The sequence below is a fragment of the Eleutherodactylus coqui genome, chromosome 3, assembly GCF_035609145.1.
Source record: "Eleutherodactylus coqui strain aEleCoq1 chromosome 3, aEleCoq1.hap1, whole genome shotgun sequence".
Taxonomy (NCBI): domain Eukaryota; kingdom Metazoa; phylum Chordata; class Amphibia; order Anura; family Eleutherodactylidae; genus Eleutherodactylus; species Eleutherodactylus coqui.
Window position 1 is genome coordinate 238,115,970 of NC_089839.1, and position 13,441 is coordinate 238,129,410.

At 44.5% G+C, this 13,441-nt stretch overlaps 2 protein-coding genes across 4 annotated transcripts in view; both read left to right on the forward strand.

Moving 5' to 3' along the window:
• LOC136621576 (coagulation factor XIII B chain-like) overlaps positions 1–11,425 on the forward strand; it is a 146,765-nt gene extending 135,340 nt beyond the window's left edge. Inside the window, exon 11 of one of the 3 annotated variants that reach the window (XM_066597147.1) lies at positions 8,676–11,425. In XM_066597147.1, the coding sequence (XP_066453244.1) occupies positions 8,676–8,692 (17 nt within the window). In that variant the 3' untranslated portion in view covers positions 8,693–11,425. The remainder of the gene's footprint in view (positions 1–8,675) is intronic. The other 2 variants (XM_066597146.1, XM_066597148.1) reach the window with 2 other exon arrangements.
• Positions 1–13,441, forward strand: part of LOC136621574 (complement factor H-like) — a 1,208,893-nt gene that overhangs the window by 736,788 nt on the left and 458,664 nt on the right. The window lies entirely within an intron of this gene.

Below are 13,441 nucleotides of genomic sequence, written 5' to 3' on the forward strand. Positions count from 1 at the left end.
TCTGCCCTGTGGGGGGGCAGCGAAATATTAAGTATTACCGATTTATTTATATTCACTTTTAGGTTAGAGAAGCTGCCATATTCATCTAGCAGGAGATTTAAGCTATTGAGACCCTGTGCCGGATTTGTGATCAGGAATAGCACATCATCTGCGAATGCAGCAGATTGTATACAATCCCCTCCAACCTCCAAGCCTCGAATATCTGGGGATTGTCTAACCGCCTGGAGGAGAATTTCCAGTGTAAGGATGAATAGTGTGGGGGAAAGTGGGCATCCCTGGCGCGTACCGTTTGTTATATTAAATGGTTGGGATAGGGTATCATTAATTTTTATTCTGGCGTAGGGTTTTGCATAGAGGGAGAAGATAGCGTCGGTTAGTTGGCGAGGGAAATTAAATTTGTCTAGAGTCGCTCTCATGAATGCCCAGTTAACTCTATCAAATGCTTTTTCAGCATCGATCCCTAGGAAAATTAGGGGGATGTTCTTTTTCTTAGCATATTGTATCGAATGCAGGAGTATGGCGGCGTTGTCCTTTCCCTCTCTACCTTTAACAAATCCTGACTGTTCATCAGAGACCAGTTTGGGTATAATTCTGCTCAGGCGATTAGCAATTATTTTTGCCCAGATTTTTATATCTACATTCAGTAGAGAGATTGGGCGATAATTGTTACATAGGGTTGGGTCTTTGCCTTCTTTATGTATTAAGGCGATGTGGGCTTCCTGTGTTTGTGTGGGAAATGTGGCTCCGTTCATAATTGCATTTAACGTAGTTCTAAGATGGGGTTCCAGACTTTGTAGTAGTGTTTTATAGTAGCCTGTAGTGAGGCCATCGGGGCCCGGGCTCTTGCCGTTAGGAAAGCTATTTATTACTTCTGTCAATTCTTCTTGATTCACAGGGGTCAGTAGATCTGTGGCTTCTTCTGAGTTAATTTTGGGGAGAGTGAGCTTTTTAAGGAATATCTCCATGTTCTTGTGTTTTCTTTCAAGCTCTATTTGTGTGAGTTTGCCTTCAATGTTGTATAAATTTGTGTAGTAGTTATGGAATTCTGTCGCTATATCTTTAGATGATGTAGCTTTCCCTCCCGAGGCTTTTTTAATTTCTTTGATATGGGTTTTTTCCCTAGCTTTTTTGATGAGGGTTGACATCAGCTTTCCACCCTTGTCTCCGTGTGCATAGATCTTTTGTTTGTAATTTATAGAGGATTTAGTGAACTTTTTGTCAAGGATTGACCTTAATTGATCTCTGAGGGAATTTAGTTCGGTTTGTGCCTTTTCTACAAGTGCTATTTTTCTTTTTCGCTCTAAGACTGCAATTTTTGTTAAGAGATCATCTATTTTCTTTTGTTTCTGTTTCTTAAGTTTCGAACCCAGGGAAATGAATAGGCCTCTTACGAAAGCCTTGTGCGTTTCCCATATCAAGGGAGCATTTGTGTTGTCTTTTGAATTAATTTCAAAAAATTCAGAGAGATTTTTTATCAGCTCTTGTTTGTATTCCTCTTCTCTTAGTATCGACTCGTTCAAGGACCATCTCCATTCCCCCAGGTTGTTCGAAAATATATTTAAACTCGTGTGCATTGGGGCGTGATCTGAAATTGTTATGCAATCTATTTGGGAGCTGTGTATTGCTTTTAGTAGATTGTTTGACACAAAAATGTAATCGAGTCTCTGGTGTGAGGCGTGTATGTGCGAGTAAAATGTAAAATCTTTTTCCCCTGGGTGTCTATATCTCCAAGAGTCAGTTATATTTAGTTCCTGCAAGGCTAAATGAATTTTTTTCAGCGCCCTCTGCGAGACCTGGGACTTGCCCCTCGAGGTGTCTAGCAATGGGTTTAATGTCACATTTAGATCCCCGCCCAGAATCACTTGGCCCGCCGCAAAAGCTCTCAGTGTTTGCAGAGTATCCGCGAGCCACTTAGATTGGTTCGTATTGGGCCCATAGATGTTAGCTAGGGTGTATGGGACTCCTCTTATTTTGCCTTTAACGAATATAAAGCGTCCCTCTGTATCTGTTAGTTGTTTTTCACACTGAAAGGGGAGATCTTTGTGGATAGCAATAGTGACTCCCTTAGAGGCTGAGGAGGGATTGCAGCTGTGGAACCATTGTTTAAAATAGTTTTTTGGGAGGGTTGGAATCTTGTTACTTTTAAAATGGGTCTCTTGGAGGAATGCGATTTTGGTTTTATTTTTCCTTAATAGCCATATCAAATGGTGTCTTTTGTTAGGGGAGTTTAAACCTTTAGCGTTGAAGGTGGTGAATGTTGTGCTACCTGTTTGGGGGGGTATGGGGTTTTTCTGTTGTATTTTCTGTTTGTGTTGTGAGGTATCAGCGTTATCATGATGTCTTGCAGACATATTTCTGGGTTCTGTATACGTATAGATTTGCGCGGAAAGTGAAGGTGGAGGGAAAAGCGGGTTAAACTGTTAGCAGAAGATCTGCAATTAACTTTGGGTTCTTGACTGGGGTATATGTGTCCAGTCTACTATTGTATGGTCTGTGGTTGTTTTGTGTGGATCAGAAGCACCCCGACAACCTTCCCCTGCGGGTCTCTGCTGTCGGTGTCTTTCTCATCTCGGTGTTGCCCTTGAATAAGGGCGAATGTTGGAGTTCTGTGTGTGGTAGGTTCACTCACATGTGTGGCCTCCCCTGATGACACGTGGTCAGATGTTATTCTCGGTGCCGCCTGTGCCGTCTGGGGAATTTTTCTCCGCCCTCTGGGCGGGCACCTCCCTCCACTGGCAAAGTCCTGGTGTTTTGGCTCAACCTGGATATGGAGAGAGGCTAGTCGGAGCAGCAGAAAGTGAACGAGATGAGAGGTAGAAGGAGAAAAAAAAAAGCACGTTAACTCAAAACAATAATTAGTGCAATTGTATCCTTCGTTGCCCACATGACACATTCTGCCTAGGAACTTCTTATAACTAGAGAACTCAGGTGGACCAGCTTGATCAAATAGCTCTCGCGCTGTGATCCCCGGGCGGGGAGGGGACCCAGCGGGCCGACCCCCGTACGACCCCCAGGCCCCACCCAGCCCCAGGACCCACTCCTCCAGCTCGGTCCCCCCCATGCACAATCCCAATCATTTAGGGCTAAAATACTTCCACCAGCACAGATTTCATTTAAAACACTTTGCTTTAACGTCCGGTGCTAATGCCCTCTTCTTATGCCGGTCTGGAAGCGCGCAGGGAGGGAAGCATAATAACTCCTTCGTGCATACTTGAATCGTGCGAGAAGAAGCCCACCAGCGTCTCTTTTTCCATAACGCTACTGGTGAAGAAGGCAGTGTGAAGTAGGCCGTTTAATACTCAGAAAGCAAGAGTATCGTGTCTGAGTCTCACTCTCATTGGTCCACAGCGCCACTCATCTGGGAGGCCATCACCACTCCAACAACAAAGAAAAGTCTCTTAAATTGACTTAGGATGAGGTTTTTGCCCCATATTTTTTTGCTTCTGGGTGATTTGAGCTTTGTTGTTAACTTCCAAGGCTCCACCTCCGGAAGCGGGGGCATAGTAAGATCGTATTGTGTCGGCATCCAGGAGGGTATATCTATTGGATCTATTTTCAGTTGTTGCCAAATCGCCTCGAGATCTTCCGGGGTTCTGACCGTCAATCTGTGTCCTGCATCATTGATTGCTAGGCCAAATGGAAACAGCCAGGAGTATTGAATTCCTTTTGATTTCAGAGCTTCAAGAAGCGGACGTAGTATCCGTCTTTTTGCCAGAGTAGAAGGCGCGATGTCTTGGAAGAATAACAGTGTCGCATCGTTGTATTTAAATGTCTGGCGGGTTCTTGCGGCATTTAAAATTGCACTTGTGTCTGTGAAGGAAAGCAGGCCGCAAATTACATCCCTTGGCGGGTCTCCGTTTTTTGGTTTGGGTCTAATTGCTCTGTGTATTCTTTCGATTTGGATGTGAGTGGCCCTCTCTTCTCCCAGAAAGTCAGTAAAAATCTCTTCAGCCACTTTGCGTAAGGATTCTGCTGCCCAGGATTCCGGTAGACCTTTTATCCGGATGTTGCAGCGCCTGCTACGGTTTTCTTGATCTTCGATTAAAGTAAGCGCTCGATCAAGGTATGAGCGGTGGACCCCCACTACTTGCGTGGTGGCTTTTGCGTGTTCTATGATGGTTGAGCATGAACCTTCCAGGTCCTCCACTCTGTGGCCCATTTGTTGTAACTCGGTTTTTATGTCCGCCAGTTCAGACATTATTGGTTGGGTGACTTTCAGAAGTGCTTTTTGAAGGAAAGATTTGGATATTTGGGCACTGAGGTCACACTCCTCTTCTTCCATATCGCTATCCAGCTCTGAGTCTGGGGTTGCTTGGTCAGAGGTGTTTTGTGAGGGAAGCGATTTTGCAGAGGTGCTTGGAGATTGTAAGCTTTTCTTTTTTAGAAATTTCTGCATGTCCACTTGATTTTTTTGTCCTCTTGGTGTATTTGGTGGATCGCTGCTGCGATCTCTGCTACCCTTCACCATTTTGTGCGATTGTGGGAGGTTTATTGGAGTTTGTTTGACGGTCAGAAAGATCCCGGGAATCAGCTGTATTTTATTATGCCCGGCTTTAAGGGTCAGGTCAAGGTGCAACTTCCTCCACACTGGTTAGAATTCAGCCTGTCATCTTTGTGGGCAAGTTTCAGCCCATGGAAGGATGGTGTTACAAGACGACAGGTGAAAAATTAAATTTTGCGGTTTTGGCAGACTTATTTCTATAGTCCTAAAAAATTTGTTGCAGATCTGTGTGTTACAGCTCTGTAGAAAGTTTGAACTATGCTTTTGGAGGGGTTTCTTCTTTTCTGTATGCTTGTAAGCTATTTGCTTGTTAGTGATGAAAAATTGTTTAGTGGGTTGTAGTGCTAGCCCACATGCGTCTGAAGACTTCAAAAATTGAAAGGGTTATGGAGCTGGGTGAACCAGCTCCGAAAAAATTAGGGCAGTGCCCTTTAAGCAGACTTTGCTTTGCTGAAATTTGTGCCGTTTAGGCTGACAGTTCCTTTAGGTTAGAGCTTCTGCTCTCTCTAATGGCCGCAGACACGGTGGGGGAAAATGGAAGGGGGGGGGGGGCTGGATGGCGGGAGATTCTGGCGGGAAACGGGTTTGCTGGCGGGGAGCTGACGTTCGGGTTAAAATGAACGTTCCCTTAGCCCTGGAGAGATTGCCTAGTGTGTGGGGAGGCTTATCAGGGTCTCCGGTACTCACTGCTTTTGTGATCGTTGTTGTCTCTCCTTCCTGCCTGTTGCTGCGGCTCCCGCACGTGGGGCTGACAGGGGAAGCGTCCTGTGAGCCGTACTTGTTCCCCGGGCTCTCCTCAGCTCCTCTCCGCTGGCGCTGCCGGTAGGAGCTCACCGGGGATCCCTCCCGCTTGTTGCCGCGGCTCCCGCTCGTGGGGCTGTCAGGGGAAGCGTCCTGTGAGCTGTTCTTGTTCTCCTGGCTCTCCTCAGCTCCCCACCGCTAGCGCTGCCAGTAGGAGCTCACCGAGGATCCCTCCTGCTTGTTGCCGCGGCTCCCGCTCGTGGGGCTGTCAGGGGAAGCGTCCTGTGAGCCGTTCTTGTTCTCCTGGCTCTCCTCAGCTCCCCACCGCTAGCGCTGCCAGTAGGAGCTCACCGAGGATCCCTCCTGCCTGTTGCCGCGGCTCCCGCTCGTGGGGCTGTCAGGGGAAGCGTCCTGTGAGCCGTTCTTGTTCTCCTGGCTCTCCTCAGCTCCCCTCCGCTAACGCTGCCGGTAGAAGTTCACCGGGGATCCTCCGCTACAGGGAAACAGTTCTTTAGAGGCTCCTCTGTGCGCACCGCTCTCTCTCCTCTCCCCCACTCCTGTGCAGGGCTCCGCGCCGGCTCAGCGCACCGAGACTCCCGATGTCCCGATTTCGTGGGGAAACCACTTTAAATGATCCTCACACTGCAGGAAGGTTCTTTCTCTTAGTGTGGGAAGCACTTGCTGGCTGTAAAACGCCAAAAGATGCCTAAAAAGCCTCTATGGCTCCGGAGCCACGTTTCAGTGCGTCCTCACACTCTGCAGGCTTGGCCACCGGCTGAGCACTTTTCTAACCATGGACATGACATAGGACAGTGATGGGCAACCTTTTGAGCTTGGTGTGCCAAAATTCGCCAAAAAACCGAGCATAACTCGGGCGGTGTGTCACTTCGAGAAAAAATCCATAAATTTGCGATATTTATAGTTTAAATAACAGAAAAAGTATAATTGTAATATATAACTGTATTTAGTAAACCTAAAACACCCATAGCACAGGCCCTCGCCTCTCCCAGCCTCCCCCTCACTCATCTTAGTAATGATGACCCCCAGCAGTGACAGTGCCTCCCCACAGCAGCCTCCAGCGGTGACAGGGCCCCCCAGCAGCGACAGAGGCCCCCCCAGCAGCGACAGCAGACCCCCCCCCCAGCAGCGACAGCAGACCCCCCCAGCAGCGACAGTGGCCCCCACAGCGGACCCCCACAGTGGACCCCCAGCAGCGACAGTGGACCCTCCAGCAGCGGCAGTCACCCCACACAGCGGACCCCCCCAGCAGCGACAGCAGACCCCCCAGCAGCGTCAGCAGACTCCCCCAGCAGCGACAGTGGCCCCCACAGCGGACCGCCCAGCAGCGACTGTGGACCCCCCAGCAGCGACAGCGGACCCCCCAGCAGCGACAGTGACTCCCCACAGTGGACCCCCCCCCCAGCAGCGACAGTGGCCCCCGAGACCTGCGTACTCACCCCATCCACGTCCTGAAAGCTCCGCTCCTCCGCTGGCCTCCGCACCCTCCAGCAGTGATGATCTTCGGCACACACTGTGACGTCAGTGTGTTGCAGGACGCCTCCTCCCCCGGACCCTCCCGCGGAACCAACAGGTAGGAGACTTTGGGGGACGGGGGGAGGAGGATCCTAGCTGCACACTGACATCACAGTGTGCGCCGGAATCAGCGCTGGTTAGTGAATACCAGAAGAGGAGCCGCGGCGGCCCCTGCTGGTATTCACCAACGGGGTGAGCGGCCGACAGCGGCCGTGTGTCAGCGACTATGGCCACGCGTGTCAGTGCTGACACGCGTGTCATAGGTTCGCCATCACAGACATAGGAGATATGAGAGTTTTGATATTGAAGGGTGGTTTCAAGTCGCAAAACCACAGAAGAATTTGAGAGTATAAATTGATAACAACCTTTGACACGCTGAATGCTGGGTTAAATTATTCCCCAGGATTTATGCGTGAATGGGAAGTGTGAAACATTTATTGCACAGATAAGACCCCCATCAACAGAAATTCAGGGACCATAAACTTTCACTCCCTTATCAGTGCTTAGTTTAAAATGTTTGTGTACCTCTTGTAGCATTTCTAGCCTGATGCCCCTCCCCCCCCCCCAACAGTAATTTAGGGACCATAAAACTTTCACTCCGCCATCAGTGCCTAGACAAAAAAAGTTTGTTTGCCTTTGCAGAATTCCTTTTAAGTGCAAATCAATCACATCCATATCTGTGCCTTGTCATAAGTATGTATGTTATAAGTGTGTATAAATATTCATGCCTCTTCAGATCTATTCCATTTAAGGGTGCCCACCCACTAGCGTTTTTTTACTGCGAAATTCGCAGCGTTTTTTTTTTTTTCTGCAGGGGTCTTTGGACTATGGGACATGCAAAGCTAAAATCGCGATCAATCTTGCGCGATCGCGATTTTTACATTACAAGTGAAAAAAAACGCCAGTGGGTGGCGCCCTAAGCCTGAAGAAGAACCCTGCGTTGGTTCGGAAGCTCCCTATTACATCATGTATTTTTGTTAGCCATTAAAAGGTATCATATCTACAAGATTACGTGGTTTCTCTTGCTGGGAACAATCACACGATGGGCAAAAGGACAGAACTCTAGATAAAACTTTAAGCTCAATATCTGTAAGTGCTCTACTGGATATGTTTACCACCAAAGTAGAGGTGATTACAGTGGTGCACACCTGGTCCCTGATCTCGTGGTGATTGTTCCTCTTCCTTGTCCTGCTGTGTTTCCGTCCGCCTATATGCCTTCTCCTGTCATTTGAGATTGTCTCCTCACCCTCAGAGGGGTCGTCGATCTAAAAAAGGCGGACCAGATCCATCCTCGGCTGCACATCAGGAAGAGCCATCAGCAGGATCCGACCCCAAAGATGTGAAGCCAAAGTTTGGAGAGTGTCTCCATCGTGTTCTGTGTACTTTCTGCCTGCTATTTCTAGAGACATATTTATCATTCATTTCTCTCAGTCCCTGTAAATACTTTTTCGCAGCACTGTATATTACAGACACACACATGCCTTTTATACAACTTTCTCCCCTTCTAAGTGTTTTCTTATTGTTTATAATTGTTATTTAATATACTATCAAAAGCCCATTATGCAAAAATCACAACAGGCTCTAGAAACATATTGTTGTTCATTAATTCATCAACGTAAAAATCTGCTGCGAATTTTGGACTTTGTCAGTCTGCATGTAACATGGGGATTCACACCAAAATCCGCACTAAAACTCACATGTAAAGAATTAGAATTTTTCTGCCGATCTATGCAAAGAGCCTCAGCGGGTTTTTAAGAAGTGAATGGTCACCAATACACCTTGTGCTCTGTATATTAGTATTTCATTATTTACTGTCAGTTATTGTTTAGGCTACAGCTTTTATTATGTCACTCGAATGTTAAGTACAGTAATGTAATTCTGTTGTATTTTCTTCTTGCAGCATCATCTTCAGTGTGATTACAGTAACCGCAGAATGTAACACTGCAGCCTACAAAAAACATGAGGAAAACGTCTGCAATGACAACTAAGGACATATATAATGTTTATTCTAAATGTATTCACAGAACTATAATAATAATCATTTATAGTGTGCTGATTTTGTATCTTCTTTTTGTTTCCAGGTAAGAAAAGGTGATGCACTTTGTCTGCAGTTTGTCTAATACAGAGCAAACAATAATATTAACCCATTCCCATCATTAAGGGGGACCTGTCCAGTCTCCTACGCTGCCTGGGCTGCGGGCAGTACAGTATATTGACAGACACTCTGATTTCAGCAGTCTCCTCCCTTCAGCTGCTGATTGGCCAGTGAACAGAAGGACCTGCTAATCAGCATCTGGAGGGAGAAGCAGGAGGGTGACATCCATATATGAATATGCATGAGCTTCATTAGATTCCTTCCCATTGCAACCCTGCAAAGTTTCAAAAGTAAAATTTTACAAAACCACTAAACTAATCCTTATAAGTGACAGAGCGCTGAAATCAGTCTGTCACTATATTGTACTGTACACAGCCCACACCGTTAGGAGATCCAACAGGTTCCCTTTATATTAGACATTATGCATCAGTTATCACTCATAGTACAGGCACAATATCTGGTCATACAGAAATATTAATAGAGTGAAAATGTTTATTAAAATTTTCTTTCTGTAATTCAAGCATGTGCCAAACACTTCATGTAATACTATGTCCAGCGTATGCAACCACCTATTTTTATTCACTCAGTGAGCCTCCCACCAAATGCTGATTGGCTTCCACTTTTTTTTGAACATTTTGCCCTCCCAGTTAACACTCATTGGTTCCTGAAAACACACAAATACGTGCGAGTGATCCTCAAGCCCAGAAGCAAGTGTTCAATCAGAGATTGCTTTCTTGTATTTATGTGCATCCAGTAAACTTGGCAGCCAATGAGCATGCATTGAGAAGGGGTTAAAACTTCAAATACACGCTTACCAAATAACCTCACACCCCTAACTTGTCAGCCCATATAAGGACTACCAACAATTCATTCAGCAATCGTGGAGTTGAACAAGTGAACAACAATTGCTCTGCGTAAAAACACACACAGTCATTCGTACCATTGATACATTTTAGCAACTATTTTGATTGACTATTCAGACAATGGTTGATCCGTGTAAGGCCACCTTAGTAATTAAAGGACAGATGGAAGGTAGTATGAAAGGGGCAGAATTTCCACAATAACCATGGAGGTACATAGGTTTGTATAGGAGATGCAGAAACAAAGGGGGAAATGTACTAACACCAGCATTTTCAATGCTGCTCTTAGTATAATTTCCCCTGACACACAGTGCCCCTAATACACAAAGAAGCTCGTGTCTCTTCATATATTAGGCACATCTCGGCAGCTCCGTGTGCCTACACAGAAATGTATGCCAGGTCAGACCTGCTTATACATTTCTGGTTTAATTAAGCATAAATCTGTCGATCTGGGTGACAACTACCCAACCTTGTCCATTTATTTTATGAAAGCACTGAGGCCAGTGCAAAATACCCATAAAGTAGCATTTGTCTGAAAATGGGAAGAAAATAAGTGTAATCTGAATAATTCATAGGAGAGTCTCCCTAAATCTTGTACCCGTTATCTGGTGCACAGCGAATGATGCTTCCTTTCAAAATATCATACATTGTGGGCACTTTGAGAACCTATGACACATATTTGCCCAAGAAAGCCACATTTTGAACATTCTCCCTTGTATCAAGGAATATATTTCATATAATGGTAATTCAAAAGCATAACATGCTTATGGAAGACCTCTTCTTTCCAATTCTCGCTCACTATAAGCCTTGTTACCTTTATATCTCTGCCGTCAGTCTAGAATTTATCTGCCCCACAGATAACTGCAAGTCCAATATTTCTCTCCATTTAAAGTTGCAAGAAAGGATACAATAAATGAAAATTTTGGATGTATATAGATTTCTGCAGTGATAAATCAGAAAGTGTAGTCTGATTGTGGTCGTCATCTAAGTCACAATTTAATACTTAACTAATTACACACAGACAGAGGCGTAACTTGAAGCTTCTGGGCCCCAATGCAAAATCTGTAAAAGGGCCCCCAATTATAATGCTTTATTCATAGTACTGGGCTTCCTACATGGAGAAGAGAGGCCTTATGGCCCCCCTAAGGCTCCTGGGCCCGGGTGCAACCGCATCCCCTGCATCCCCTACAGTTACACCCCTGCACTCAGACACTTGTGCCATTTCTGTCTTTTATTGATTATGTTGAGTAAACATCCACAGCACAGGAAGATAAAGTGAGGCTCCATTTGGACTAACCGATTCTTGTTTGGATAAGCGAATGACGTTACTGTTAATTTGTTCATACACATGCAGCCTGTTTAGACAGGCAAATGCATTGTTGGCTCATTCAAACAAGAATCATTCAGTCTCTATATAAGTGAACGCACCAACGATGATTTTATGCCTGCAGAAACGTAATGATGAATGAAAAGCAAACGATTCTTGTTCATCATTCAGTCATTGGCTCATGTTTAGACTGACTAATTATCCTTCATTATTGCTCACTTGAACAATTTTTTTGAACGGCACTTATACCATCTAAATGCAGCATAAGCAAATCTCTGTGTTAATGACTTCTTAAAGAACTAATTAACAGAAGTTGTGTCATTTATGGAGGTTAGATTGGAAGTGTGAGCGTCACAGGTGTTTTTCTCATTAACTAAATGCACACAAAGTTCTAGACAAATCTGTTCCTCTCAAGAACCATTGGCTAATGTGAACCATGCCTTGATGCAAAGAATTTTGAGACGACTTCAGAATATGTGCTTTTCAGATACATAAGACTGAAAAAGGCTGCAAAAGTATTGTTAATGACCTCAGCAAGTATCTTAATCCATGGTTAGGCAAATTATCTACAAATAGAAGAATTTAGGACAGTTCCTATTCTCCTTAGGAATGCAAACCCTGTTAAAAGGGGTTATCCCATGAAAAATGTTGTTTATAGTTCAATGCAGCACGTCATTCTAAACCTTTTTATATTTACACATATTAAAAGTTCATATCCTCAGATATCCCAAAACTGATATTATAACAGCATCACCTGCTGATCCTATTGAGGAGCCTTTCTGTGTACGTTCTTCCTCCATAAATACTCCAAGGTACTCACATCTACTCAGTCTTGCTTCTCAGCATTAATGCCTCCGTACTCAGCATCTCTTCTGACATCAGTTAAAGTGAGTGCAGCGCTCCAAAAGTAACAGTGTATTGAAAACAGAATTTCAAATCGGAGGTGACTCACCTGACATAAAAAGCTACTTCCCCACAGTGAGGACTGTCACACCTGTCATCTGGGTTTGCCCCCCCCCCCCCCCCATCCTTACTGAATATCCACAGGATGGAGAGCATTTATGGAATTTCTGCAGGTGGAAAACACCCAAGACAAGCAAGGAGATCAATCAGAGAATAAAAAGTTTCCGCACTCTGGGGGTATAGTATAAATCAATCTGTATATAAGGGTATCAATTATTTGGGACTGTGGCTCAATATCAAAGAACCCCCCCAGAAATCCCAGTTATGCCTTAAAATTATCGCAGGTGTTGTAGATAGAGTCCACGTTTACAGTTTCTGGACATTGAATGTCATTTTATTGGATACATAAAAAGAAAAGGAAAGTGCAACGCATTTCAAAGGTAGTGTCCTTCTTTAGCAAGCATAATTTCAGCATGGAAAGCACTCAATTTCTTTCATACAATTAGTCCAATAAGGTGATTAAAGGGAGAGTGGTTTGATTCACCTGCCAAAAAAATAGGCATCTGCCTGCCATTTTCTGGAATTTTAACATAATTTATATCCATGGAGTGCACATTTTTTGCATTCCAGCTAATGTTTATGTAGCTGAAATGCAGGTTTTTATTTGCTCTAGCTGAGTGGATATGTCAGTTATTGTGGCGAGTATATTTGCACCACAGAGACTGGAAGTAACTGAACTATCTTTCAATTTCATTCAAAAAGTAAGATCTGTACATATTTATATTAAGGTTAAAATTTACGCATTCAAAAAAATTAAAAACAATTCAATGAACAATACACATACTCAATTGCATATGGAGATGATGAAATGTTGATTTTCTTATCAACAAGATATTATCTATGTAAACGATAGTGTGTGGGATCATGGTGAGACTGAAACAATATGCCAATTAACCCCTTTAGTGGCACGCCCGAAAAATCTCCAGGGCTTGCTGCACTGACCATGCAGTTAAACCACAAAAGACTTCCATGGACAACTCTAGTGCTGAAATGTGCAGAGCACTGAGCTGTCATCTGAAATCTTCTGGGGTTTTTACAGCATACTAAGCGCAGCAAGCCCTGGACATTTCCCTGCCATATTACCAACTGTCAAAGTGTGAGGCATGACATGGTAATAATAAACCTGCCAATGAAGGGGTTAAGGCCCTTTTACATGCTATGATTATCACCTAAACAGCCTGACAATTGAACAAATTACTGACACTTCAGTATAAAATTACTTCTACTTAATTACCTCTTTATTTCCCCTTACATGTCCATCTGATATGTTTACTCAGCTGGGCATGTGTTTATGCTAGCCTTACCTGGCTGGGAGAATTCCATTGTTCTCATGGCAGAGTTAACGTCGTACTCCTTGTGTATGCAAAGAAAACACAATCAGTACACTGATAAGAAAGTCTTTTCAAAGCCAAACAATGGTT